The sequence below is a fragment of the Akebia trifoliata genome, chromosome 10 (assembly GCF_017979445.1).
Source record: "Akebia trifoliata isolate Shusen 1 chromosome 10, ASM1797944v1, whole genome shotgun sequence".
Classification (NCBI taxonomy): Eukaryota; Viridiplantae; Streptophyta; class Magnoliopsida; order Ranunculales; family Lardizabalaceae; genus Akebia; species Akebia trifoliata.
Genome location: NC_141384.1, coordinates 10,374,418 through 10,400,923, shown reverse-complemented (window position 1 = coordinate 10,400,923; position 26,506 = coordinate 10,374,418). Strand labels below are relative to the sequence as shown.

At 34.3% G+C, this 26,506-nt stretch overlaps 1 protein-coding gene across 1 annotated transcript; it reads right to left on the bottom strand.

Annotated features, from left to right (window-relative positions):
• Positions 1 to 16,462: 16,462 nt before the first annotated feature.
• LOC147393116 (uncharacterized) lies at positions 16,463 to 20,839 on the bottom strand. The gene is made up of 3 exons (XM_086457026.1): positions 20,333 to 20,839; positions 18,681 to 18,725; positions 16,463 to 16,632 (listed from the first exon to the last, which is right to left on the bottom strand). Exons 1-3 carry the CDS (start codon positions 20,749 to 20,751, stop codon positions 16,575 to 16,577), a joined length of 522 nt encoding a protein of 173 aa, XP_086313152.1. The 5' UTR covers positions 20,752 to 20,839; the 3' UTR covers positions 16,463 to 16,574.
• Between the last annotated feature and the right edge of the window lie 5,667 nt (positions 20,840 to 26,506).

Genomic DNA, 26,506 nt, shown 5'->3' with positions numbered 1-26,506 from the left:
AAACTATGTAACAATTTGAGAATAATCAAAACATTGACAAATCTTACTCCGACTTCATTAATCGATCTAAGGAAGATTTAGCCAATAGTCATCGCAAGAACAATAAAGCAAAAATAAAATATAAAAAAAAAAAAGAAAAGAGAAGAGAGATGAGAGAAATATATTATCTTTATTGCTTGACTTGAAATCGGCAGAGTCTCCTTACAACTTTTGTAAGACTAAGAAAAATAAAAATAAAATAAAAACCTAAACTAAAAGAATAGAAGTTGATCTCTAGGGAGATGAGGTATCCCTCCAAAGATCTCTCCCCAAAAGATGAGAAGCCCTTTGGTTTGGTCTTCTATTTATAAAGAGACCAAATTAGGATTTTTTGGATAATTAGGATTTCGGAGACACTTCGTGATTACAAAAATACCAAAGTCCTACTTCAATACAAATGTCTTTCAGTCGTCAAGCTTCAATACAAATCTCGAGGTTTAACCTTCTTAATTGACCGTGCCGCCGCTGTTGTAAACTTTTGGTCAACTGACTTGACTTTTGGTCCACGATTTCCTTTTGGATCCTCGATCATAGTGGTAACTTCGGTTTTTCCTGATTCGTCTTGAAACTTTGCGAATAATTCCTATTACACGTAAATAATCGTAATTAGTTCTGAATTACATAATTAAATGGAAAACACGAATTATTATGGACTAAGAACGAGTTATATGCAATTAAGGTTTAGTGTATAATTTACTGATAAAGTCTATATAATTAGAGTTCTAGAAATGACTTCCCAGACCTTGATCACACCCCCAAACCTAGATTTTGCTAGTCCCGAGTAAAAATAAATTAAAAACTAAGTTACAAACCACTTTCGTAAGTTACACAACTGCATTTAGCGAATGCAGCAAGCCCTTAAACCCCTAGGTTACCCCTAGGAGATGAGTTTGACTCGTGAGGGTTTGTAGTGAATATACCCACAAAATTATAACACTTTATAAAAATATTAACGTCAAACTCAATAGATGTAAGGCAAACATAACGATATTTCACAAATCAATCAAAAGTCCAACGTTTAAGCAAAGTTCTAGTTTTCACTACTCAGTTTAGAAAATTTCAAAGATAACTTGAGTGCTCGTGCAATTTTTCTGATTTTTCTTTAAAAAGCAACATATTTTTAGGAACAAGATTTTACTTCCTAACTGCTAAGACTGGTCGGTTCTTCCTCAGTTCTAAATCGAAACCAAGCATCTTGTCTGGGATTATGAGAGGTGTGGATGTTCACTTTAATACCTCTAAGGGACTTTATCTGTGATATTCCAGTTTACTCACGTTTTTACCATTGACGGCTTTCACCCTACTGAAACTATTTTATTTGGCCACATTTGACTCTTTTCTTTTTATACTTTTTCAGCTCAAGCATTTTTGCCTTGATTTGGTCTTTTTCACATATTTATGCTTTTCTTTTCTCAACTTCACCACTTTACTAATTTATTTTTCAACTTTTGCACACATCCTCATTTTTGATGTTATTTTTACAAAAAGCACATAGCCTTTTTCAAGGTACCCAGTCTAATCCTATGGTTGCTGTCCAAGTCATATTATCTCAGTTCTGTTTTTCTTCTAACCAGCCAATCAAAGGACAAGGAAGTCATAGTTCACTAGACTCGGTGTCCCCTAACACTCTAGACAAAAAAGAAGGTCAATACTTGTTCCATAAAACCTTATTTTTACTCAATCAGAAGTGTCGTGAATTTTTTCAAAATATTCTTTTAATTTTCTTTATGAGAAATACCAACAAAAACTTATGATAAAAAATTAGGATATAAACCTGAAATTTGAAATTCATATGTAAACAGTACATAGAAAAAATTTGAAAAAAATATTTCAAAAGTGCTAAATATTTTTTTTCAATTTTTTTTCTGAAAACATGAAACTAAACTAGCAATAAATTAAATATAAAACTAAATTATTAATCAAATGCAATGCAATTGTGAGCTAACCCAATACCCTTAAACCTAAATGACATATTGTCCTCAATATGCAAGAAGTAAGGAAAGAAATAGAAGGGTTAGATCACACCTGAATCAATTTTGGCATTAATGTGCAAATTTTTGTTATAACTGATCTGAAAAGAGTGAAAGTTATAACAATAATAATTTTCGAAACAATTTTTGCATAAAAGAAATCCTACCTAATATTTGAAAAATAGCCTAATTAAAAACATTTTAATCTAAATAAGGAAATCCTAACTATACTACTAAAAACAAATAAATAAAAACACATGGGTTGCCTCCCAAGAAACGTTAAGTTTAATGTCTTCAGTTGGACCTATCAAAAGGTCTGATTTTTGATAATTTTTCTATCATCTAATTTGATGGATACAACGATCGATTTTTCACCCCATATAATAGGCACAATTGACTTACCACCCAAAATTATAGGCAAACAAATTTTGATCATCATTAGGACACGAAACTGATTTTGTAAAATGATCAACAGCCCTCATTTGTCCTCAATTCTAAGTGTCATCACCTTTTCCAAATAATTTTCATCCAACATATTTTCAAAGAGAATGGAAATAGTAAGACAGGGAAGGTCTTTACAATCTTGCGAAATGATAAGCTAGATGGGATACGAAGTTGGATTGGTGGTGGTTGGAACATTTTCCTTTGATAGTGGATCAATTTCCTTAGTCAAATTTGTACAATCAACTTGTTCATTGGGAATTTGGAACATAACTTGACTCTCAAGGACTATCTCATTTGAAAACTGATTATTCTGTCTTTCTTCTAAAGGCAAAGTGAGCTGACCTAGTTGGATTTCCATCATTATTTTAGTTGGAATTATAACCTCATTGGTTTGAGTTTGAACTTCAATTGAGACGGGGTTATCAATTATTGATGGACAATTATCGAAATCCTCAAAAAATTGGAACTAGTCACTAAGGTTATTTTGAAAAAATTGTGAATTTTCAGAGATTAAGATATCCTCAGTTTCAAATTAATCAATTTGCCATTCTTCTAAAGATAGTTCAAGGTGACTCTTGAGCTGAACTAGTTGGACCTCAAGATTTTTAATTGATTGTTCATGCCTTTGACTCCTTTGATCCTAGTCCTACATGAATTTTTGTTGTTGCTTGAACATTTCTGTCACCATTGTTTTTAATACAGAGTTTATTTGTGCAACTGGAGGAGGATAGTTGGTCATAGAGTCGACAACAATCACCCATTGATCAGACATGTGGGGTGAATAGTAAGATGCTTGTGGAACCAAAGAAAGATTTGCATTGGATTGAAATTGCCTATTATAGCCTTTTTGAAAACCTGGAGCACCACCCTGTTGGATAGGTTCGTTCTAACAATAGATGAAGTTGGGGTGAAACCTATTGTCAGGGTGGTAAATTGGATTATACGAGTTTGGAGTAGATTTCCTAAAAGTGCTATATGACCCAATGACATTGGCTTGTCCTGTATTGGCCATAAGACAGTTTTCCGTGAGGTGGTCAAAAGTTTAGCATATGTTACATGCGAAAGGCATCTCTGAATTTACTTGGAGTGAAGAATGTACCTCTTGTTGGCTAGTTTTGATGCTGAAAGCATCAAATTTCTTGTTTAAGTTTTGCATAGTACTAACCAGAGTAGTCATTACATTTTTGAGATCAGGATCACTTTTGATCTCGTACATTCTTGGTTTATTGGTTCCAAAGTCACTCCTATCAGAGTCTCCTAAGTTGGTACTCTAGTTTCGAGCATTTTCAACGAGTTCTACGAGGAAATCGTAAGCTTGATTTGGAATCTGATTCATGAATTTTCCTTTGTGCATAGACTCCAAAAGGATACGTTGTGCTGTTATAAGACCACGATGGAAGAAATTGACCAGTTGGGCGTTATCAATCCCATGATGTGGGCATTTTACAAGCAGGTCATTAAATCTTTCCCAAGTTTGGGAAAATTCTTCATCGGGTTTACCCTTGAAGTTCCTAATGGCATTTTTGATTTGTTCTATTTTTGCCATTAGAAATAATTTAGCCATGAATTTACGAGATAACTCATCCCAAGTAGTGATCGAGTTAGAGGGCATCGAGTTCAACCATGCTGCTGCATGACCTTCTAGAGATAGAGGGAACAATCTCAACTTGACGTTTTCATCATCAAGGTGACCATTTCGAAAGATTTGACATATAGTCAAAAATTTATTCAAATGGTTATAGGGTTGTTCATTCTCGAACCCATGAAACTTAGGGAGCATATTGATAGTGACTGCCCTAATTTCGAATTGTGCCACATTGGTTACTGGTAAGGAAATACATGAAGGGAGAGTGGTTGTAGTAGGTGCGAATAACTCGTTAAGAGTTCGTTGATCTTCTTCGATCATTTGAGGTGGGGCAATCGGTTGAGCCATCTCGGGTGGCTGAAAGATAGGTGAGGAATCGAATTCTCTTCTAATCCTTTGAAGTGGATGAGATCTTATGATCTCGGGATCGAATGGTTCAAGTGGATTATTTTGAGATCTCCTACCTAACATGCACTAATGATGAACACAGATAATAGGGAGGAATTTCACACGTGCTTAATGGGTTTCTATTAGACTAGACAGCTCCTAACTGTTTCAAAGGGATAGCTTGAGCCTCCAACCCAGTTCTCTGAAACTGAAATCAGCTAGTTTAATCCCCAGATGAGAGGTGGCGCACGATGCTGAGAAAGGGCACTCTTAAATCACCTCTTCGTCTAGAATAGACGTAGTCTATCCCCCTCGTACAATAGGGTACAGCGAGGCAGGATTTCGCTTAGATACTGACTTCAATCAAGAAGTGCAATTAGTGCAACTCAGGCTAGCTTTGCCTATTGAGCTCGATGGTACCTATAGTCAATTCTAGTCAGATTTTAATTAAATTTGGGCTTGTGTGAATTAATTTCCTAATAGGGTAAGAATGTGGTAATGAAATCTGATTCTTATGTTGTTAGTGCCATCCTCGTAAGGGTGCCATTTTTTACTATTGTGCAATCGGAAGTGTGCAGTTAACTCACTCAAATTCAATACAGAAACCCACTTGCAAGGGATACGTGGGGGTTTAAAGTTTTACCTCCCGTTCTAGATGGACAATGATCGAGTTGAGTCGACTCGAGCCACCGACACCAAACTCAGTGTACGAACCCGAGGAGCCGAGACAGTTACGTCCCACTGTCGTCTTCCCTTAATTCTATTACAATCCGAGCCTTCTCGGAATAATTAAAATTAAATAAAAATAAATAAATTTAAAACTTCTAAAAATAAAATCATACTGTAGTTCTACTTTAAACAAAAATAAATAAATAAATAAATTTATGTTTCTTCGTCAAAGAATCAGATCCAGGTGGTGAGATAAGATTTTCGAACCACGTTGCTCCTCGTCGAATCCTTCTGCTGAAAACAGAAGACAAATCAAAGTTAGAATTCTAGAAAAATTTTATGTTCATTAAAATCCAGAAGTCTGAAGAAAAATTCTGCAAAAATTTAAAGTGCGAATCTCGAGATTTGACCGCGACGCCACAGTTGACCTAGGTGGCGCAAAATTTTTTTGATGAAATTGACTAAAATTTTAAGGTTTTGTTTGCACTGCCTTCAGGAATCCAACAGTATTTTTTTGGATTTTTCTGAAATAAAAATTTTGATCAACAGAAAATCGAATCAGATTTTCGGATAAAATAAAAAAAATATTGGATTACACCGTTGTCCCCGGCAACGGCACCAATTTGTTCGAGCTGTAGATGATGATAAAATAATGAACAAAAGAAAACCTTGGCAAGCAAGGGTCAAACCACAGAGACAACGTTAATCCAAAGTATTTTTTTTTTACTTCCAATCCAATTCAATCTTAACAAGTGATTTAAAAACAGTTTGCAAGAGATGATTTATCTAAAATAACCTACTAAAATAGAATAAACTTAAGAATATGAGAGAGAAGTGTAGATCAATTGGATCCACCTTCACAAGCTTTATCAGTGAATTCTGATTCTCTATTTATCTCGATCCACTAAACAAAACTAATGTTTGTGGATCGAAAAATCAAGCAGTTATAATATAAACAAAATTAAAAATATGAAATAGTTTAGGCCGAGATTATTAGGTAAACATTAACTATTCTCTGTAGATCATGGTTCTTCTTAAGCTTATCAAATAAAGAAACATCAGAACTTTTAGAAACATTCAATGGTTAGCGTAATAATACAAATCTAACATTATCACAATAAAACTATGTAGCAATTTGAGAACAATCAAAACACTGACAAATCTTGCTTCGACTTCCTCAATCAATCTAATGGAGATTTAGCCAATAGTCATCGCAAGAACAATAAAGAAAAAATAAAATATAGAAAACAATGAAAGAGAAGAGAGATAAGAGAAAGAAATTATCTTTATTGCTTGACTTGAAATCTACAGAATCTCCTTACAACTTTCGTAAGGCTAAGAAAAATAAAAACCTAAACTAAAATAATAGAAGTTGATCTCCAAGGAGATGAGGTATCCCTCCAAAGATCTCTCCCCAAAAGATGAGAAGCCATTTGGTCTAATCTTCTATTTATAAAGAGACCAAATTAGGATTTCTTGGATAATTAGGGTTTCAGAGACACTCCATGATTACAAAAATACCAAAGTCCTACTTCAATACGAATGTCTTTCAGTCGCCAAGCTTCAGTACAAATCTCGAGGTTTAACCTCTTAATTGACTGCGCCGCCGTCGTTGACCCTAGCGCCGTCGTAAATTTTTGGTCAATTGACTTGATTTTTGGTCCACGGTCTCCTTTTAGACCCTAAATCATAGTGGTAACTTCGATTTTTCCTGATTCGTCTTGAAACTTTGCGAATAATTCCTGTTACACGTAAATAATCCTATTTAGTTCAGAATTACATAATTAAATGGAAAATACAAATTATTATGGACTAACAATAAACTATATGCAATTAGATGGTTTAGTGTATAATTTACTGATAAAGTCTATGTAATTAGAGTTCTAGAAACGACTTTCTAGACCCTGATCAATACCCACCTTAATTACCTTAGTTAGGAAAGATGGAACCAGGTTATGGAGTTGTTCAAATTTGTCGATCAATCTCTCATTTGTTTCACCTCACCTTTGGACACCTTAGAATAGATTTGATCAGAAGAAAGGTAAGGAAATAACACAATCATTTTATCGCCAATCAACCTGAATTAGTAGAAAATAGGACAATCGAATCATGGGCATCGACATAGTTGCCAAATCACAAAAATCTTGGTGTTCTTTATTTTTTTTTCTATTTTCTTATTAATCGTGTTGAACATGTATCTTCAAATTCACAACAATTTCCGTTAGAGGTTTTGCCTGGAAAAATCTCTCTAAAGGTGGCTCTAGTTTAATCTATAGAGAGATAGAGAAGTTTCTAGAGTCCAGGGTAAGGATCTATTAAGGATATCCTAAATCTATTATGCAATCTATAGCAGCAAATTGAGATAAAACTTTGGTAGTTACATTATAGGGAAAATTCCATACTTACCAATATTAGGATCAAAGGGAGCATGAATGTTATTTCTCTTATTTTCTTAGGAATTTTTTTATAGGTTTTCTAGATTAGAACTTGTAAAAGATCGATAAATTGGTTATGAAGATTTTCTATTTATCAAATTGATTTATTTTTCCAAGATTGATGCATATAATCAATGTTACACATCAAAGAATTCACGGCTGTAGAAGAAAATACAAATGTCTCAAGACTTCAAGTCACATGAGTTGGAATCAAGTTGATTAATTAATCATACCGTTAGTGTGATGGAAAATGCCTTTTTATATTAATTTGTAATTAAATAACCTAATGGTAAGTCTTCTATAATTAAAAGTCTATTGTTTATTACCAAAACCCATGAAATAATACAAACACTTTATAACGCCCTCAAATTCTAAAAAAAATCTCCATGATTCCATTCTAGAATCCAAGGCACTAATATAATACTCCCAAAGATGATAATAGCATAAAAAATAAAATAGAGATAGATTATAATATAACAACGAAAAAATAAAGAATCTGAATTATAAATGTGACAGCAACTCACAAAATTTATGGGTGCATGAGTACTCAAACAAAAGATCCTAACTTTTAAACCAATAACTAAACTAGTATAAGTAGCTCCATTTCTCTCCTGGAAGTAGACTCTGATCGTCCGCATGTCCTACAAATTGGAACTCCTCTAGAGACTCCTCTAAGTACTCCTCACTGAGGGAGGATCTACAAATGAAATGTCAAGATGAGTAATGAGGGAGTTACCTAGTAGAAAACAACTATCTCAAACTAATAATCTCCTAAACATGATGTTAAAAATTATTCTAAAGCATGTGAAACATATGCAAGTTTTTCAGTGTAAACAGAAGCAGTAGTGTACAATTATGTTGAAAATATAACAGTAACACCATTTAAACATAAAAGTAACATCATTTAAATAATTTGCAAGTAATCTTAATTGAATAAAAGAAACATACATAATAGATCTAAATACAAATAGTAGTAATGTAGTTGATAAGCGCATTAAGAATCATGACTAGATACCTCCTAGTTAGGATTCGAATGTTCTAGACATCACCAAGGTGCAACCCCATTATTAGTTTCTAATTTTGTGATGGATCATTGCACTTACCACAATTGGGTGACAATTTATCTGGCTCAAGTTGACTGTTGACTATGACTATAAGATGTATGTCCTTTCACGAAGTGTCAATAGATTCAACTACTAAAGATTGTTAATAATCATTAACTAATCATATTCATCTAAGCCTATTAGGTGAATATATGTCTCTCTTGATAATTCACATTAAGTCGTCTTTAGGTTAATTCTTTTCGATATTCAAAGCTTGATTTTTTGTGTTTATAGAAAAATTCGAGTTTCCTTTTGTATTTAATTGTGTTTATGGTGATTTAATCGATTTGATAATAGCCATGGTAATATTTATGATCGATTGGATAATATTTAGGCTTATATTTGACTGACTTGGCAATAATTCATACTCGCGATGATAATTGACTAATTTGGTAATTTATTTGTACCCACAATAAAATTTGATCATTTTGGTGATTGTGTATGCTTATGCTAAAATGATAACTAATTCAGTAAATATTTATGCTTATGGCTCGAGATGATGATCAATTTAGAAATTATGTGTGTTTAAAAGAATAACCTATTTTAAAATTATTTATGCATGTGAGGATGTTTACCGATTTAGTAATTTTTATGCATGTGGACATGTTTACCAATTGAAAAATTATTTACACATGTGGAGTTTTTATCCATTTAAAAATTATTTATGGAAGTTTCGATCAAATTTCATTTTTTTTTATAAAAACTTGCCACGTGATCCTTAGGGCATTTGATTTGATTTGGACTTTTTCAAATTGTTCATTTTCTCTTTGCATGCGGAGTTCGAGGAATAGTGCAATGTTTGAGGAAATCGTAATCATAGGATTTATTTTGACGACTTGATATAAAATGATATGATAAATTTTTTATCAGTTGATCCGACATAAAATAATGATGATAATTGAATGATAGTCTACATTCTCATCCATAGGGTATCGCACCTATAATGTGATCCCTCATACTCTTTAATAATTCAAAACTTTATTTTTTAAAATTTTGATCCAAATCCTCTATATACTTTGAACGAGTTAAAATTGAAGTTTTAAATAAGTTTAGATGCCAAGAATCATCTTTTAGAACTATTTTTAAAGAAAATGATAAAAAATAGTCAAAACATAGAAATATCTTTTATGACTGAAAAAGGCTTCTGTCGGTGGTTGTCAATTGTTGTCGATGGCACCAATGGATTTGTCAGTGGGACTATTGGTGGCACTGAGAGAATCTTGTCCATTGTGAATAATTTTCAAAAGAAGTTGCGATTTTTTATTTCAAAACCTACTTTTCTCTGACTTATTCAAAACAATACAATTTTTAAAGTATAATTTCATCTCTAAATATCAAACATCGAAGTCAAGCATGATTTTTGTAAAAATATCACACTTCTCCTAATTTTTTACAGAAGTAATATATTTTGGATTGAAAATCTACAATGCAACAAAACCTACGTCTATTATTGAACAAGATCCAAAAGTTCACTACCTTGGATATGAGTCTTAGAAGTCTCGGAATCCACTATGGGTCAAAATAAGTCGAAGGTTGTCTCTCGAGAATCATTAAAAACTCTGCTTCTTCGATTCCCCTCGAAGCTTGCGACAAGTTGATCACTTCTCTCTTCCAAGTCGAATACTAACAGAACCTCTAAGTAGGTGGAAATCACTTTAGTATTGTTGAATTAATTCTATTGTCCCTGCTTTAATTTTTTTTTTGTGAAGACTCTTAAGGTGAGATCATCTAATTTGTACCGATTATTCTAACTTTGATGATTCATGCTTAGATGAGTTCAAGCTTAATCATGCTTTGTAATGAATTTGAGATACAAATTGGATAATCTTCTCTAAGTTCAGATTCACATTTATATTTTCTGATCACCTATTAGAATTAATCAATTTATCTTCCAATCCACGAACAATGATTTGTTACGTGGATTGAGTTAGCATTAAAATTATCCAGTAATTTTCTTTAAGATGACTTTCAAAGGTAGAATTTAATCTTTCTAAGTTCTTTTATATTGTTTTCAATTCACTTCTTGCTTCAATTGTTTTATACTTCTTAGCTGCAAATCTTATAATCTGTTTTGGTTTCAATTTGAAAGAAAAGTTGAATCACTATTGTTCCTATGGAACGAATCTTACTCATCAAAGTTTCCTTTATTATTTGTTCAATTCTCATATCTGCAATCCACAACTACAAGTCCAAACAAATACCTCCAAGGAAAGGAATGAGTTTATCAGTTTTAATGGGGCTTAACGACACGTATTCTCATATTCATAGCCAAATTATGTCCATGGATACTCTTCCAATAGTAAGCAAAGCTTTTACAACAATCAATCAAGAAGAAAAATAGCGCTTGCTTCATCTACCTTCTCCAACCACTACAGACTCTATTGCCTTTGTTAGCAACACCTATAAGAGCATTGTTTCTTCCCGCATTTCTAGACAAGGTCAAGAACAACCCATTGTGATAATTGTGGATTATTGGGTCACATAAAAGCAAAGTGTTACAAACTAGTTTGATACCCATCCAACTATGGTAGAGCAAGAACAAACCAGCCCAACAAAAGAAATGCCTTGCCAAGCAACTCCATGACTCACAATGTTTCAATCCAAGACACTTCAGATGATAGTTCTCAACATGTGCATGCTCTATATGACTATCAGATTATCAATATCAATAACTCCTATCTTTACTCAATCCTAATGTGAAAATGTCTCTGCAAACCTTGTCGGTAACTTGCCTTCTTTTTGCAATTTTGCTACCTCTCCTTTACCCACTACATGGATCATTGATAGTGGTGCATCAGATCATATGACACCCACCTTACCTTCTATCACTAGTTTTCATTTCATGCCTAATGTTAGAACTGTTAAACATCGCATTGGCGATGTTACTCCCATCACGTACATTGTTTCCATTAACTTGTCTAGCAATTGCCTATGAATGATGTTATTTGTGTTCAAAACTTTCAGTTTAACCTCTAGTCCGTTAGCAAACTAACTCAAAGTTTAAATTATGATGTCATTTTTTTTCCAACGTTTTGTGTTTTTCAGGACTTAGCCTCGAAGAAGCTGATTGGAACGGGTGAGGTTCAAGATGGACTATACCACTTATATTAATCACTAGCTACATAACCATCAGCTAGCCAGTTACGCATCCAAGTTTCAACCTCTGGCACATGTACCTTGGCCACACCGCTCCTATGCTTGTTTATCTCAATTTTCTTCTACTTTTAATAATATTTTTTCCTTTTAATTCTCATTGCGCTGTTTGTCATCTTGCGAAAAAGACTAGTAATGCTTTCCATCTCAGTATTAATAGAAAAAATGATCCTTTTGATTTGATTTATTGCGACATTTGGGGAGGATACCCTACCGCATCTCATATGGGTGCAAAATTATTTGCTCCCAATTGTTTATGATCACTTTTGTTGCACTTGGGTTTACCTTATGCGTCATAAATCTGAAGCCTATTTTTTCTCAAAACCTTTTCTGCTATGGTCAAAACCCAATTTCAGCGTTCAGATCCTAAAATTAGGACCTATAATGGATCTAAATTTTTATCCGTTGATTGCATGCAAGCCTTTCCTCATGAAAATGGGATTATTAATTCAACAAAATATGGTAGCTGAACGGATACATCACCATCTTTTTAAATTGCTTGTGCATTGGGCTTTCAAGAACACTAACCCCTTTCGTTTTGGGGAGAATGTCTTCTAACCGCCACTTACCTCATAAATAGAATTCCTACTCCCAACTTGGAAGGCCATACCCCTTATGAAAAACTTTTTCATCATCAACCATCTTCTGATCACCTTTGTGTTTTCGATTGTCTTTGCTATTGCTATGCTCGCACCCTAAGTGTCAATCCTTCTAAATTTGTACCACGAGCTTCAAAATGTGTCTTTGTTGGTTATCATCATGATCAACGTGGTTATTGAGTCTACAATCTGACCACCAAACGTATTTTCACCTCTCGGAATGTCCCTATTGTTGAAACGAATTTTCCTTTTCAACATGTTCCCCATCTCGTGAACTCATCCAACGCCGTTATTCCCCTTCCCATTTTGGACTCGTCGCAAGCTATGACCAACCCTTTACCCAATCCAACTCCCCAGTCTGATCTACCCACGCCATCTATATTACGAAGGTCCCAGCGCGCCGTTACACAACCCACTCATCTTCATGATTATGTTTGTCCCACTTTACCCAACCAATCCTCTCCAACTTCATCTGCTTCACACGCTTCTACAAGTATTCCCTATCCCTTGTCTAATTCTCTTTCATATAGTTGTTTTTCGACTAACCATGTTGCTTTTCTTACCGTCATTTCCTCACATGATGAGCCATCCTCTTTTTCCCAAGCGGTAAAACATCCTTATTGGTGTGATGCCATGACTGCTGAGATCCAGGCTTTAAAAAAAATCAGACTTGGACAATTCAAGAGTTACCTGCAGGAAGAAACCCACTGGCTCCAAATGGGTCTACAAAATCAAATATCGGGCAGATGGTGCAATTGAACGCTTTAAAGCACGTTTGGTAGCTAAAGGCTACACTCAGACTGAAGGGATGGATTATCATGAGACCTTTGCTCCAGTTGCCAAAGTTATCACAGTACGTTGCCTTTTAGCTGTGGCTGCCATTTGACAATGGCCTATCCATCAGTTGGATGTTCACGATGTTTTTATCCATGGTGACTTACATGAAGAAGTCTTCATGACCATTCATTCCACCTGGCTTCTCTCGATAGGGGGAGCATCGTGTCTGTCGACTCCACAAGTCTCTATCGTCTCAAACAAGCTTCTAGGAACTAGTTTGAGAAATTTTCTACTGGACTTAAAGAAGCTGGTTATTTACAATCTACTGCAGATTATTCTCTCTTCACTTTCTCCAAAGGTTCCACTTTTACCATCGTTCTTGTATACATTAATAACATCATTGTGACAGGGAATGATTTTTCCTCCATTGTTGCCTTGAAAATATTTCTCCACCACAGGTTTCACATTAAAAATCTGGGTCCCTTGAAGTATTTTTTAGGGATTGTTGTGGCACGTTCTCCAAAGGGAATATTTTTAAATCAAAGGAAATATGCTCTTAATATTCTCAAAGACAGTGGGCATCTTGGTGCGCTACCAGTTGCATTTCCCTTTGAACAACACAAACGACTTCATGATGATCAAGGGACACTTCTTAATGATCCCACTATTTATCATGGGTTGGATGGACGTCTCATCACCAGGTCAGACATGGTATATCCAGTTAATATTCTCAGTCATTTCATGCACAAGACGTGCCAACCTCTCTACGATGCCGCCATCTGCATCTTACGTTATCTCAAGTCTGCACCTGGTCAAGGAATCCTATTTGCTACCAATAGTTCGTTGTAGTTCTCTGCTTATGCTGACTTAGATTGGGCTAGTTTTCCAATGTCACAGTGTTCCACTATGGTTACTTTACAATGTTTGGCCATAGTCTCATTTCTTGGGAAACGAAGAAGCAATCGATCGTCTCGCATTCTTCTGCTGAAGTAGAATATTGTGCCATGGCCGTGACTACATGTGAACTCATTTGATTAAAATCCTTTCTTCATGGCCTTGATATTCATCATTCCACACCCATGAAACTTTTTTGTGATAACCATGCAGCCCTCCATATTGCTGCTAATCTCATTTTCCATGAATGTACTAAACACACTGAAATAGATCGTCATCTCATTCAGGAAAAAATAGCCTCTGACATTTTCGTCACATCCTATGTGTCCACTCAACATCAGCTTGCAGATATTTCTACTAAAGCATTGGGATGTGATCAGTTTCTACATCTTAGCAAGTTGGATGTTTCGAATCTCCAAATCCTTCCCCTGCTACTTTCCTATTTTTTGTAGCTTTTTGTTATTTTAGTATTTTCTGTTTTGGGGTTGTCCTGCCACCAAATCACTTCCTTTTGTATTTTAGTAGTTTACCTTTTCTACTGTATTACCTTTTCTCATTTGCTTCTGTAAGCTATATGTACAGATTCATTCATGGAATAAAGAATGATGAAATCCATTGATTTCTAATCGTACTTTCTCCTTTTTATCAAAAGTGTTCGCATGCTTCGTTTAGTTTTCAATTCATCTTAATCATGTAGTGTAAGCATTCTAATGACAAAATAAGGTTGAGTAGTATACCTTCTTTATGGAGTGATCACTCATATTTGTAAGTCCATAATAAGTCACTTTGAGGACATCAAACATGCATGTATTCATATAGTTAAACAAAAAATGGCAATGGTTTTCAAGACTCTTTCAAACCAATTGAAAGTTTCTTAGAAACTTGCCAACAAAAATAAAAGCTCATCTTTGAGTATACTTGCATAGCAAACATCATCATTAAAAATGCTAGAGTTAAAAGGGTTTAATCTTATAGATTAATATTCTCAACTCAAAGCAAACAAAAATACTCCAACTAGTATGAACACCTCATTACGCTCACTCGTACTTGCACCCATTTTCTCGTGCATACATTCATACATACCTCATCTTACTAACTCAAAAAATCTTCAAAAAACTGTCTTAGTCTTCACATTTGGTCAATACCATGGTAACCACCAACTTGTGGGTAAGATGGGGTGCCTAACACCTTTTTCGTCTTGCAACCGAACCTCCTTAATCTCATGATTGAATTAATTTTGAGTCACTAAATTCACCCCAAAACAAATTTTAAAATCTATTTTTATTGTGTTCATTCACACCTTAAACTCTTTAAATGGTGATGACTCCCAAACCCAAGAAGAATTGAGGTTTAGAACACTAACCTCTCATACTAGATAATGGTGGCAGTAATTAGTCAATTATCGGCTTCATAATGGATTATGAAAGGAGATAATGGAGTTTGGTAAAAAAATTCTTAATAATTTAGTTGAGAATGAAAACTAAAAAAATCAAAATAAATTACTTAAGAACAAAAGAAAAAGATAGTTGTTTAAAGAGTTAAAAAAAAAAAAAAAAAAAAAACAGCTCTCTTTTTCCTTTTTTGGAGAGTAAACAAAAAGAATTCTTCAGTCAGGTTTCATACAAATCATCTGAAATTGCCATCTTTACAAAAACTTAAAAAGATTTTGGGCAGTTTGCTATTTTCGAGTGCTCAGTTGTAACATTTTTAAGTGCGTCTAGCAAGATGACAATACATTTTTTTAATAATGAGAATGAAGACTATGCGTGACGAGAAACAGATTGATGATATAATACATCTTTGCACTAGTAAAAATAAAAATAATGACAAAAGCATATGAATGTCCTTAGAAATGAAATTCCAGATGCATTACAAAGGTTGCATGATCGATTGAACCTAATGTATGTTGTGCTAGAACATGACTTATGAAATTGATTCTCAATCTTTATGGAGAAAGATAGAGTATGAAGTGACGTTATAAAATTGATAGTTTAAGGATTCTATCTTATTTTGAAGAAAACTAGAATTTACTAGATTATCAAATTTTCTGACTTTTCTCTCTTGTTAACTAAAAAAGTAATTGAAGTTGTGCTATCTTGTAGAAGAAAAAAAGGGCACAACAAAAATAATTTTATAGAAATATTGCCAAACATGTCTTCCCAGCCATATGATTTTTTTTAATAAGAATTGATTTTAACCTTTTGGTAAAATTTATTTCAGAATAATTTCTTTAAAAAAATTTGTTGCAGACAATTCTAATAAATTTTCAGTGACTTCCCCCAACTTTGCTAAACCATGAAAATAAATTTCAGAAAAATGTTTAATTTGTTGAAATTCCCTGTAAAAATCTTTAGCAGATACATCAACCTATCTCTTATAATTAATTTCATCTCGCTTTTCAAGTATATGGTGAAAACATGAAATATTAGTGAGATGAATATGAACTTTAGACATCCATATAACTTAACTAACTTGGAAATATAAAACATAATTTTTTTCTACATATCAACAAATGTAATTTAGGGTCCATCATCACCATCTTTGATTAGATTGCAAATATCAGAACACTCCACTAAGCTGCACAAAACATAAAAAAAAGATAATAAAAAAATAATAATTAAATTTATTTAGTTATTAAGAATTCACATTGAAATATATTAGTAATTTATTTGTAGTATGAAATAATATTTACAAAAAAGTTCAATTTATGTGTTCTATGTACACATTTTCACCCTTAATAGAGACTTCACCATTCTATACAAGCTTTGTCGTATCGCATCAACTAAAACTATTGCCTCTCAAATGTCCTAAAACAACTATTAATGAGGCATGTGTTGAAGATTGGGGGTCCATCTAATTCTTTTGTCGTGGGCAGCTTGATTGCATTAGACTAATCAGATTCATCTGCAATTTATAATGCTAGAGGCAGAACTAAACATATTAAAAAATCTTAGAAACAACCAACTTAGGTCCACACAAAATTTTGCTAAAAATCCCAACTTTCATGTGAATGCCTAAAATACTCTCGATCCAATCATAGTCTTTGAAAACCATGATATTCCTAAGAAAACATATGTCTTCCCAAAATGTAGAAACTTATGATTTAGGGTCAATTTAGACATTTCCTTAAAAATGCTTTTAGTACACTCTATTTTCATACTAAAATTTATCTAGACACATGAAAAGAAAAAAAAAAAAAAGATCGTTTATTATTTTTATTTTGTTAACAAAAACTGTGCGGAAAATTGAATATAGAAGATTCAAAAACCCTATAAAGATACTATAAACTAGATATTTCAGTTTATGGAGGCAAAACAGTCATTTTCCAAAGCAAGAACTCTTAAAAAAAAATAAAAAAATCTATATCTAATATGCCAGCGGATTGGATCAAACAAATCCTGACCAATCCAACTCCAAAAAAATAATTCTAACCTACTATAATCCTAATAAATCAATTCTTATTCAACAAGAAATCTCAAAACATTATAAAACACAAAAATGTATATACAACATGAACCCTAAAATTTAGCCCTTAAAAAATCTCTAAGAGAGCGAAAAATCTTGAAAACTGAAGCCCAGAGAACCCAACACTCATAATGCCCAGTGAAGCTCAAAAAACTCCAATAAGATCGAAAGTTCATTTTTCCTAATCCAAAATTGAAGAAAAGTACAGAGGAATCATGATCTATCGATATATACCTTTCTTATTGAGAGTCAGCTACAATTATTTTGTTTTGTTCATCATGGTAAGTTTCACAATCTCCAACTCAATTAGGTCATTTTTCAATGCAAATATTCTTAACTCTAGTAGAGAGTAGCTTTTGTCGGGTAAGATTAGTGGCTAACAGCTTCCAATGCCATAGTTTGAACTGCGTTGAAACGATTTCTGATTCTGAGACAATTAAACTAGGTGCAACTCTGAAGTATTTTGAGGCAGATCTGCATCTTGCTGATCTTGGCATAAGGGTCCAACTGGCAATCTCTTCAAGAACTAAATCATTTTTTGAAGTCTTATAGGTAGATATAATTTTATATATTAGTATGATTTTGGGTTTACAATACCTTAAAAATTACAAGAAAATATTATAGTTAAATAAGACAAAAAGGGACATACCGGGCCCAAACATGAAAACTAATGTGTTTTTGAAATAGAAATCGGCGTACTCTAGTATTAAAGTGTCAATTTGGCTCAATGGGATGTTGCTTTAGCTGTATAATGAACTCATGACTTTTGTTTTGTTTTTTATTAGACCAGTATTTTTTTTTCCATGGCTTCATCACCTTGCCTGACTGTTTAGGTGCACCAGGAGCTCACCACAAGTTCTATGATTCTTGGGTTCACCTTGCCCACTTTTTCGGATTACGCTTGAGGATCAGTAAGTCCTACTTTAATTTATATAGAATATGGGAGTACTCTAACTAGTAATTACTTCATTGTGAGACCACAACAATGTAGTTCAATATAAACTATCCTTCCCAAGTTTGTGATGGTGTGATCTACATTCAACTAAACATATATCATGGACACTCAATTTCTTGAATAATATTTTGATTAATATATATATATGAAGCACCAATTAAAGATATAGAGGATGAAGCAATATTTAGTAGGCAGAAACAATTACCAGTATTGACGACTCCGAAAAGCTTCCTTGAAAACCACAAGAGGCCTGAAAACAAAGGGGAGGGAGATGTTCAAATTGACTAGATGTGCACTCTTACTGTGAGTTTGATTACAATACAGTCCATATGGTGTGTTCTTTTCAGGATATTATAAATTATAATCCTTCAATTAAGGTTCCACATACGAAATTTTAAGAACAAGTGGTTCCTTATCTTTACAGAATATGTGAACTTTCCTTGTAAATGTTTTGAAACATTAAACCAAAAACAAGGACAAATTATCTACTTTAGGGCCTTTTCAGAGCCAAACCAAGATCTAGTCCCATTTAGGTTAGTTTTTACAGGTTTATTTTTGGTTTTTGTTGTTTAATAAAATGAGGTTCCTTTCCTGATTTTTGAATTGGCTCTATTTTTCAGTGTTGCTGAAAATGCAGTTTCAACGGGAAAAAAAAAATCATTTGGATGAGGTAAAAATGTTGCCACCATTGAAATGCCAAACAAGTTCTAAAATGTTAGAAACAGAACAGATCTTGACTTGCCCTGATTTTTGAATTCCCATGGCTAGATCACTTCTTAGATGGACTATATCCCAAAATTGGTAATTGTTGCTTTAATCGAATATAAACAAGCAATGCATTCACATTAGAAGAACTCTTTCTTGTCTATGTTAGAAAAGTCCATTGACCGGTGGCATCAAGAAACATGACAAGGATGTGGAGCTCAACATTTTAAGAACTTAGAAAAAAATGAAGCTAATATTTAAGTATTAGATTTGAATTTTAAATTTGAGAGTTCAATGGCCGTTCATTTTCAAAGTATTTTATTATACTAGCAAAAAAGAAAATTGGTTAATATTTCTTTTCAAATCTTATCTGTTCCATGAACTCCATAGGGCTGACGCGTTATTTGGCCAACATGCCAGTCTATGTGGTGGGACCTACAAACCTTAGTAAGGTTGGGAGCATGACTTGGTTACGTTAGTGTCACTGTTCATGATATGTGGCATATGGATTTGCTGTGAAGGAAATTAAGGTGCTAAGCTAATGAATATTTTTTTGGCCCACGGTGCTCACAAAATCAGGGATCCACCAATCAAATGAGCCCATGTGTATTGAGTGCATCTCCAATTTACAAAATTACTCTTGTTAGGCTTGACGTGGCATGCGCTAAAGTGTGTGTGTAGAAAATCACTCCTAAACTGATGAACCAATGGCATGATGCCATATGTATTGAAAAAACTCATAGCTATTGGTTAGATCGAAAATGTGGGTTAAGTAGCTAGAGTTTGAATTTTGCTCTATACATTTGACATCACACTATACTATTGATTCATTAGCTTAGCACAGTTTCTTGTTTACAGCAAATTTGGGTAGAAAACAAAGGTCTCGTCCTTAGATTATAGGAATGTTAAAAATGCATAGACAGTGGGATAAGAGCTTCTATTAACACAACAAATTTTACTTATACCACACCAATCTATAATAAACAACCATTTAGTTTCTAAAGGATTAGAGCGTTGAAATTAAAATTTGGTGTACCCAAAAAAACAAAAAAATATTGTTCTCATAGGTTATATAGCTAGTGAAACAGTGGTCAGTAAAAGGAAGATGAACAGTATTAAAGAAGGGAGAAGCAATTTTAGTCCGTTAATTACCTCCTAGCATTAAGTGGGCCTTCTCCAGGTGAACCAGCACCCCCTCTGATGCAAGTTGTGACACACTTGATGGTGCAAGATTCTGCTTTCCTCGACTTTGGGTGTTGGATCCTTGCTTTGTTGCAGTCCTTGGCTGACAAACACTCACCCGAAAGCACTTGCGGAATATTTGACAGAGTCTCTGGTGCCTCAATTGAAATTGAAGTGGCTGACATTATCATTGTTGCTGCTGTTGCTACAAGGCCTATCGCTTGATTTCCATAACTTGCTTTTGTTACAAAATCGGTTTGCTTCTTCTTGTAATTGTTTTTGTTGATGACATCTGCAACAAAATTGATTGACGTTTTACTACAACTTGGAATTGGAACTACACCTAAACGTAACATTATCTTTTGGAAAAAGCCTTCTTTTAATATCATCCCCTTCTTCTATTCATTCTACTTCAGGTTTACTTCCTCTTTTTTAAAATTTTTATTTGAGAGGACTAAACGAAACACCACCTTGGCTTTCAATGCCTTTTCTCTTATCTCTTCTTTACTGACAAAATTTGGTGGTATGTGTTACTTCGTGTGGTCCCATCAACTCCAGCTTTGTTTATTTAGATTTTATGTTGGATAATCTAATGATCAATTAAACTTGTGGCATTCAGTTAATTTAACACGAGAACCTTGTGAATTTAGTATTCATTCAATTTCTTGTATACAAACAATTATGTATTAGAATTTTTAGAAAGCGTACCTTTTAGTCACAGCGAAAATTCAAATCTTGAGTTATGTCACGTTGAGTTGATCGTCGGCGATTGAAAGTTTAAATATCATCACATCGACGTTTCTAGAACAGTCGTTGTTTCTACGTCTTAAACCTTAGAGTCTTTTGATAGAAATCTAGAAAACTGCTACTTAAAGAGAAGAAATCCTTCTTAAGAGAATTTGATTTTCTGTAGTCTTTTTATTTTCTTTTTCACTTCCCCACATCTTGTCTATTTATAGAAATAAATAATAGAAAAGGGATTGTAGTCTCCTATTATAATAAGGACTCAACCTTATTAGGACTCTGACTTCAAGAAGAATCCTAATACATGATAAATATAGACTAGGTCCACATGGATACCCAAAACAACCAATATCTCCCACTCGTCCATGGTAGGACTCAACAATCATCTCCTCATCTCAAGTTATGCATGTATTTTCTTCATACAAGGGAATAAGGTGTGCGACCAATGGGAGTTTGACTTCCAGAGAGAGTATTATGCCAAGTTTCTATCTAACTGACAAAACACATCGCATCTCCAATAACTCACATATGCCTTAGACTTATTTGATCATATCGGATTGAGCATTTTCCAAACCCTCATGAGCCTAAGCTCAGAACAATGTTCAACCATGTACACAATGCACAAGCTTTCTTTCCAAAAATAATTTGTAAATCTATACACTTTGTTAAATATTTAATAGTTTAAAAAAAAAATTGAAAGTAAAAATATTAGTGTCGGCACAAGCTCTAGTTATTATGTATAATCTATCAATAAAATGTGATGCCAAATAAAATTCCTTAAGCCTTCATGTTGCTTAGTATTGGTTAAGTTTCTTTCCCAATCATGTTTCATTAGACCTTATCAATCCTAATCATAGGTAACATACTAAAGTTAGTGTAGACACGTGATTTCGTCATTACGACGACCACATCTACAATGGTTTGGAGTCGCCACCATTCATATTATAAGTGGGTGTAAATGGTCACCCGATGTGCATTTTTTGAAAAAGTGACATTTTTGACGTTTTAGCGACTCTCGATGGATAGGAACTAATCGAACATTTAGATTCGGGGTAAGCGGCTCGGTTGGAGAAAAGGGAAGGTGTTAGGCACCCTTTTCTCCCCACTAAAGAGTGGTAACCTCAACTAACTCGGTCATTTTTTATTTAAAAAAAAGTGTGAAAGATAATGTGCCACGTGGGTGCATTTGTACCCTAGATAGGGGTTTATTTTCAGCTTGATCATAGGATCATTCCATTGATGAAAATGACCCTTATAGACCTTTAGCCTTGGGGTCCATTCATCCTAAAAAATAAAATGAAGGGGAGAGGGGTGATAGAAGAGGGAGGAGGAGAGGGTGTAGAAGAGAAAAGGGGGGGTTGCTTTGAACCCACCTTGTATCTTCTTTCTTCTTCTTCTTTGAGCCTTCTTGAGTCCTTAGTATTTTAAGCAAATACAACTTTTGTATGGTTGAAGGAATAGAGAAGAGATGATGAGAGAGATGAGTGTAGTAGGTGGTTTTTTTTTTGTGAGACTTGAGGATGATTAGTGAGAGAGAAGTGGTAATCTTGGTGAGAATTGGTGATGGTTGTTAGTAGAGAGAGTGTTGGGGAGAAGTTTTTGTAATGAGAAGTTGGAGGGCCTTTTTTGGGAAGAGGATGAGGGTATTTATAGATGTTGATGAGTTATTTTAGGGGTATAATGGGGTGAAGTGAAGAAAAAGGGTAGAATGGTTATGAGTTTAAGAGAGAAGTGGGTGTAATTTAGAGGAGATTGGAGGGTATTTAAGGAAGGGGGGTTAAATGGGTGAGTTTTGACCCAAATGGTTTGGATCCTACCCAACCCATTTGGGTGGAGTGTTTGGTGAGGTGAGTTTAAGATGGTGGTTGAGATTAAATGGTATTTGGTTTAAGAGAATGGAGGATTTAAAAAGGTGGTTGATGATATTTTGGGAGGGTAAAGGAGATGATGCCATGTGTTAAAGTGGGTGGAAATGAAGGGTTGGGATAGGTTGATGGGAGAGGTTGAGTGTTTGACTTGAGAGGATGGTGTAGGTTTAGGTTGTAGATGTAGGTTTTGTAGGGAATGATGAGGGTAGATTAGGGGAGGTATAGGTTAGGGGGGTGTTGGTAGATTGTTTGATTTGAGAGAAAAGGTGATGGGTTGATGTGTGGGTAGATGGGATTTAAAGCAAATTAATGGGGTAGGTAGTTGAGTGAGGGAGGTGAGATGGGGTGATGACATGTGTCATCTTTTGATGATAAAAGAGTGATTGGTTGATGTGGGTTGTGGTTTATGGGTTAGGGTTGTGGGTTGGATAATGAATTGGATATGATTAATGATTTGTGGGCTTTGTAATGTTGGGCTTGGGTTTTAGAAATGGTTTTGGGTTTTAGGGATTGGTTGGGGCGGAGCGGTGGTAGTAGAGGAGGGGTAGGCATCCCAAGTCTCACATTTTTAATTTTTTAATTTTTTTAGATTTTTGCAATCATTAGTTTGATCAAAAATGCCACGTGTTGGCGAATCGGGCTTTTTAGGCCCGTTGGTAAAATTTATCGAAAATTTGGCGTTTTTGATTTTTGAAGCGGAGCGGTGAATATTGGGAAAGCGTAAGGTAGGCCGAATCCTTTTGGTGGCCTCCTAAACCATTGAGAGGTCTTAGGGGCCTCGGTTTGGTCAAAATGTCACTTTTCAATTACTTGGGCCTTTAAGGCCCGTTGGCCCATTTATTTGAAAAATCGATATTTTTGGGCCCTTTCGAGAAGTGGCCCGTTCAAATTGAGGTGTCTACAGTTAGTAAACATTGACTTCTACTTTACAACATAGTCATAAGTCACTGAGGGCACAACAATTACCTAATTATTTAAAGTACTCACACAGTAAGGAAATAGGGAATCATTCACTTACTCATATAATTAATAATAAATGTCAAAAATAAATAGTGCATGTACTATGACTTACATGCTATGGTGGAGCTCCTCAAGAGTTCATCAACCTCAACACCATACAGATCTAAATCTAGTCGCACTATGAGCGTCTAACCTGAACTTCCCAATCCAATTGCTTACCAAAGCACCTGATAAGAGTTTACATCCGGCTTTTCCAGGCTTTATGATTCTACAAGTCTATAAATCTCATCTCGACAATAATACAATTATCAAACTCGTAATCACTACGCCTTATAAATTGGTTCAATCCTTATGGTTTAATTATTTATATAATACCTTCCTATTCGCATTCCATCCGCCAGGACGATCATTGTGTGAGTGAATGACCTTAGCCTGATGATGAAAATCAAGTCCATATTAAAAAACATAGCAAAAATTGTGTGGGCGTAAGATAATCCAAAAAGAATGCAATATAATGATGGTTTAATCAAATGGAATGAATAAATATCTGTATAATATATATATATATATATATATATATATATATAGATATATATATATATATATATATATATATATATATATATATGTTATAATGACAAAACAAAAAATCTATTACAATCACATATTAACACCTACGAAATCCCAAACTCCTAACATGAGTATGATAAATGTCTCGGGGAATAAGTTTAGTCAGAAGATCCGCTACCATCTGACCTGAAGAAATATATGAAAAGACTACCTCTTTCGACGCAACTATGTCTCGAATGTAGTGGTAGCGAATGTTAATGTGCTTCGATTTTCCATGGTATTTAAGATCATTTGCATATGCTAGTATTGTCATGCTATCACAATACAATGATATAGGATGTGAAGAACTGTTACTATACTGAGTCGATTAAGGAACATTCTCAACCACACAGCTTCTTGAACCGCAGCACTACATGCAATGTATTTTGATTCGATCGTGGATAAGGCTACACAATACTATTTCTTGCTAGACCAATAAACAACACCACCTCCAAGAAAGAATGCAAAACCTGATGTGGATCTACGCTCATCTAGATCACTAGCCCAATCAACATTACTATAACCCTGTAATCGCAAATCTGCTCATTGGTAACATAGTGAATAATCTACAATCCCACGCAAGTATCAAAAAAATTTCTTTACTACCTTCCAATAAGCAGTTCTTGGATTACTTTGGTAATGACTGACCAATCCTACTACAAAGCAAATATCCGATCTAGTACACATCATAGCATACATCAAACTTCCAATTGCATTTGCATAGGGCACTTGTGCCATCTTTTCCTCTCTACATCCGTCACAAGGCAAAGACCAAGATGTAAGGAATGTCCCTTCTGGACTGGAGTGTCTATAGGTTTACAATTTTGCATACGAAAAGGCTCGAGCACTCTTTTAATATAAGTCTCTTGAGACAAACAAAGAAGTCTCTTTGAGCGATTACGAGTGATCTTAATTTCAAGTACAAAATTTACTTCACCCATATCCTTTATTTCAAAATTTGAGGATAACCACTTCTGAGTGACAACAATCAACACCATATCATTTTCAGTTAACAAAATGTCATCAACATACAGAGACAATGTTAAAAAATTATTTTCACTCCGTTTAACGTATACACAATGGTCATCTTCCATCATCGTAAATCCATTTGTAGTAATGACTCAATAAAATCGAAAGTACCATTGCCTAGATGATTGATTTAAATCATAGATGGACTTTTGAAGCTTGTTGACTTTACACTCATGTCCTTCTATTTTGAAGCCTATAGGTTGATCCATATAGATTTTCTCATCCAAATCTTCATTAAGAAATGTTATATTAACATCCATTTGGAAGAGTTCTAAGTTTAAATGTGCGACAATGGCTAAAATGAGGCGAAAGGATATAAGTCTCACTACCGGTGAGAAAGTCTCATCATGGTCAATACCCTTTATTTGGGTATATCCTTTCGCAATCAGACGGGTTTTGTACTTATCAATAGTTCCATCGACTTTTCGCTTGATTTTTAGAATTTATTTTTTTTCAACAATCTTGCGTCTAAGCGGAAGATCAACAAGTTTTTTAACTTGATTCTTTATTATAGAACTAATTTCATCTTGCATAGCAGTCATCCATTCTTTAGAAATAGATGATGACAATGCCTCCTAGTAATTCCTAGGTTCATCATCATCAAGTAGAGCAGACATGAATGATTCCCCTTCAATCTTAATTTGACGACGGGGTATTGTTCTACGTTTACTCCTACGTAGTTCAAGATCATCATCAGTAATATCTAGTAGTATACTCCCATTGATTGGTACACTTCCATTATCCTCAACGATCATCGGATCATCAGAAGGTTTAGTTACCCCACCCTAATTGAGAATAGGTGGAAGTTCATCTTCTGATTCTGGAATTGGTTCTATCAACTCCTAGAACTCATGTGATGTCTGAATTTTCTTTCTGCTTGGGAAATCATTTTCAATGAAATCCACATCTCGTGATTCAATCTCTACCATTCCAC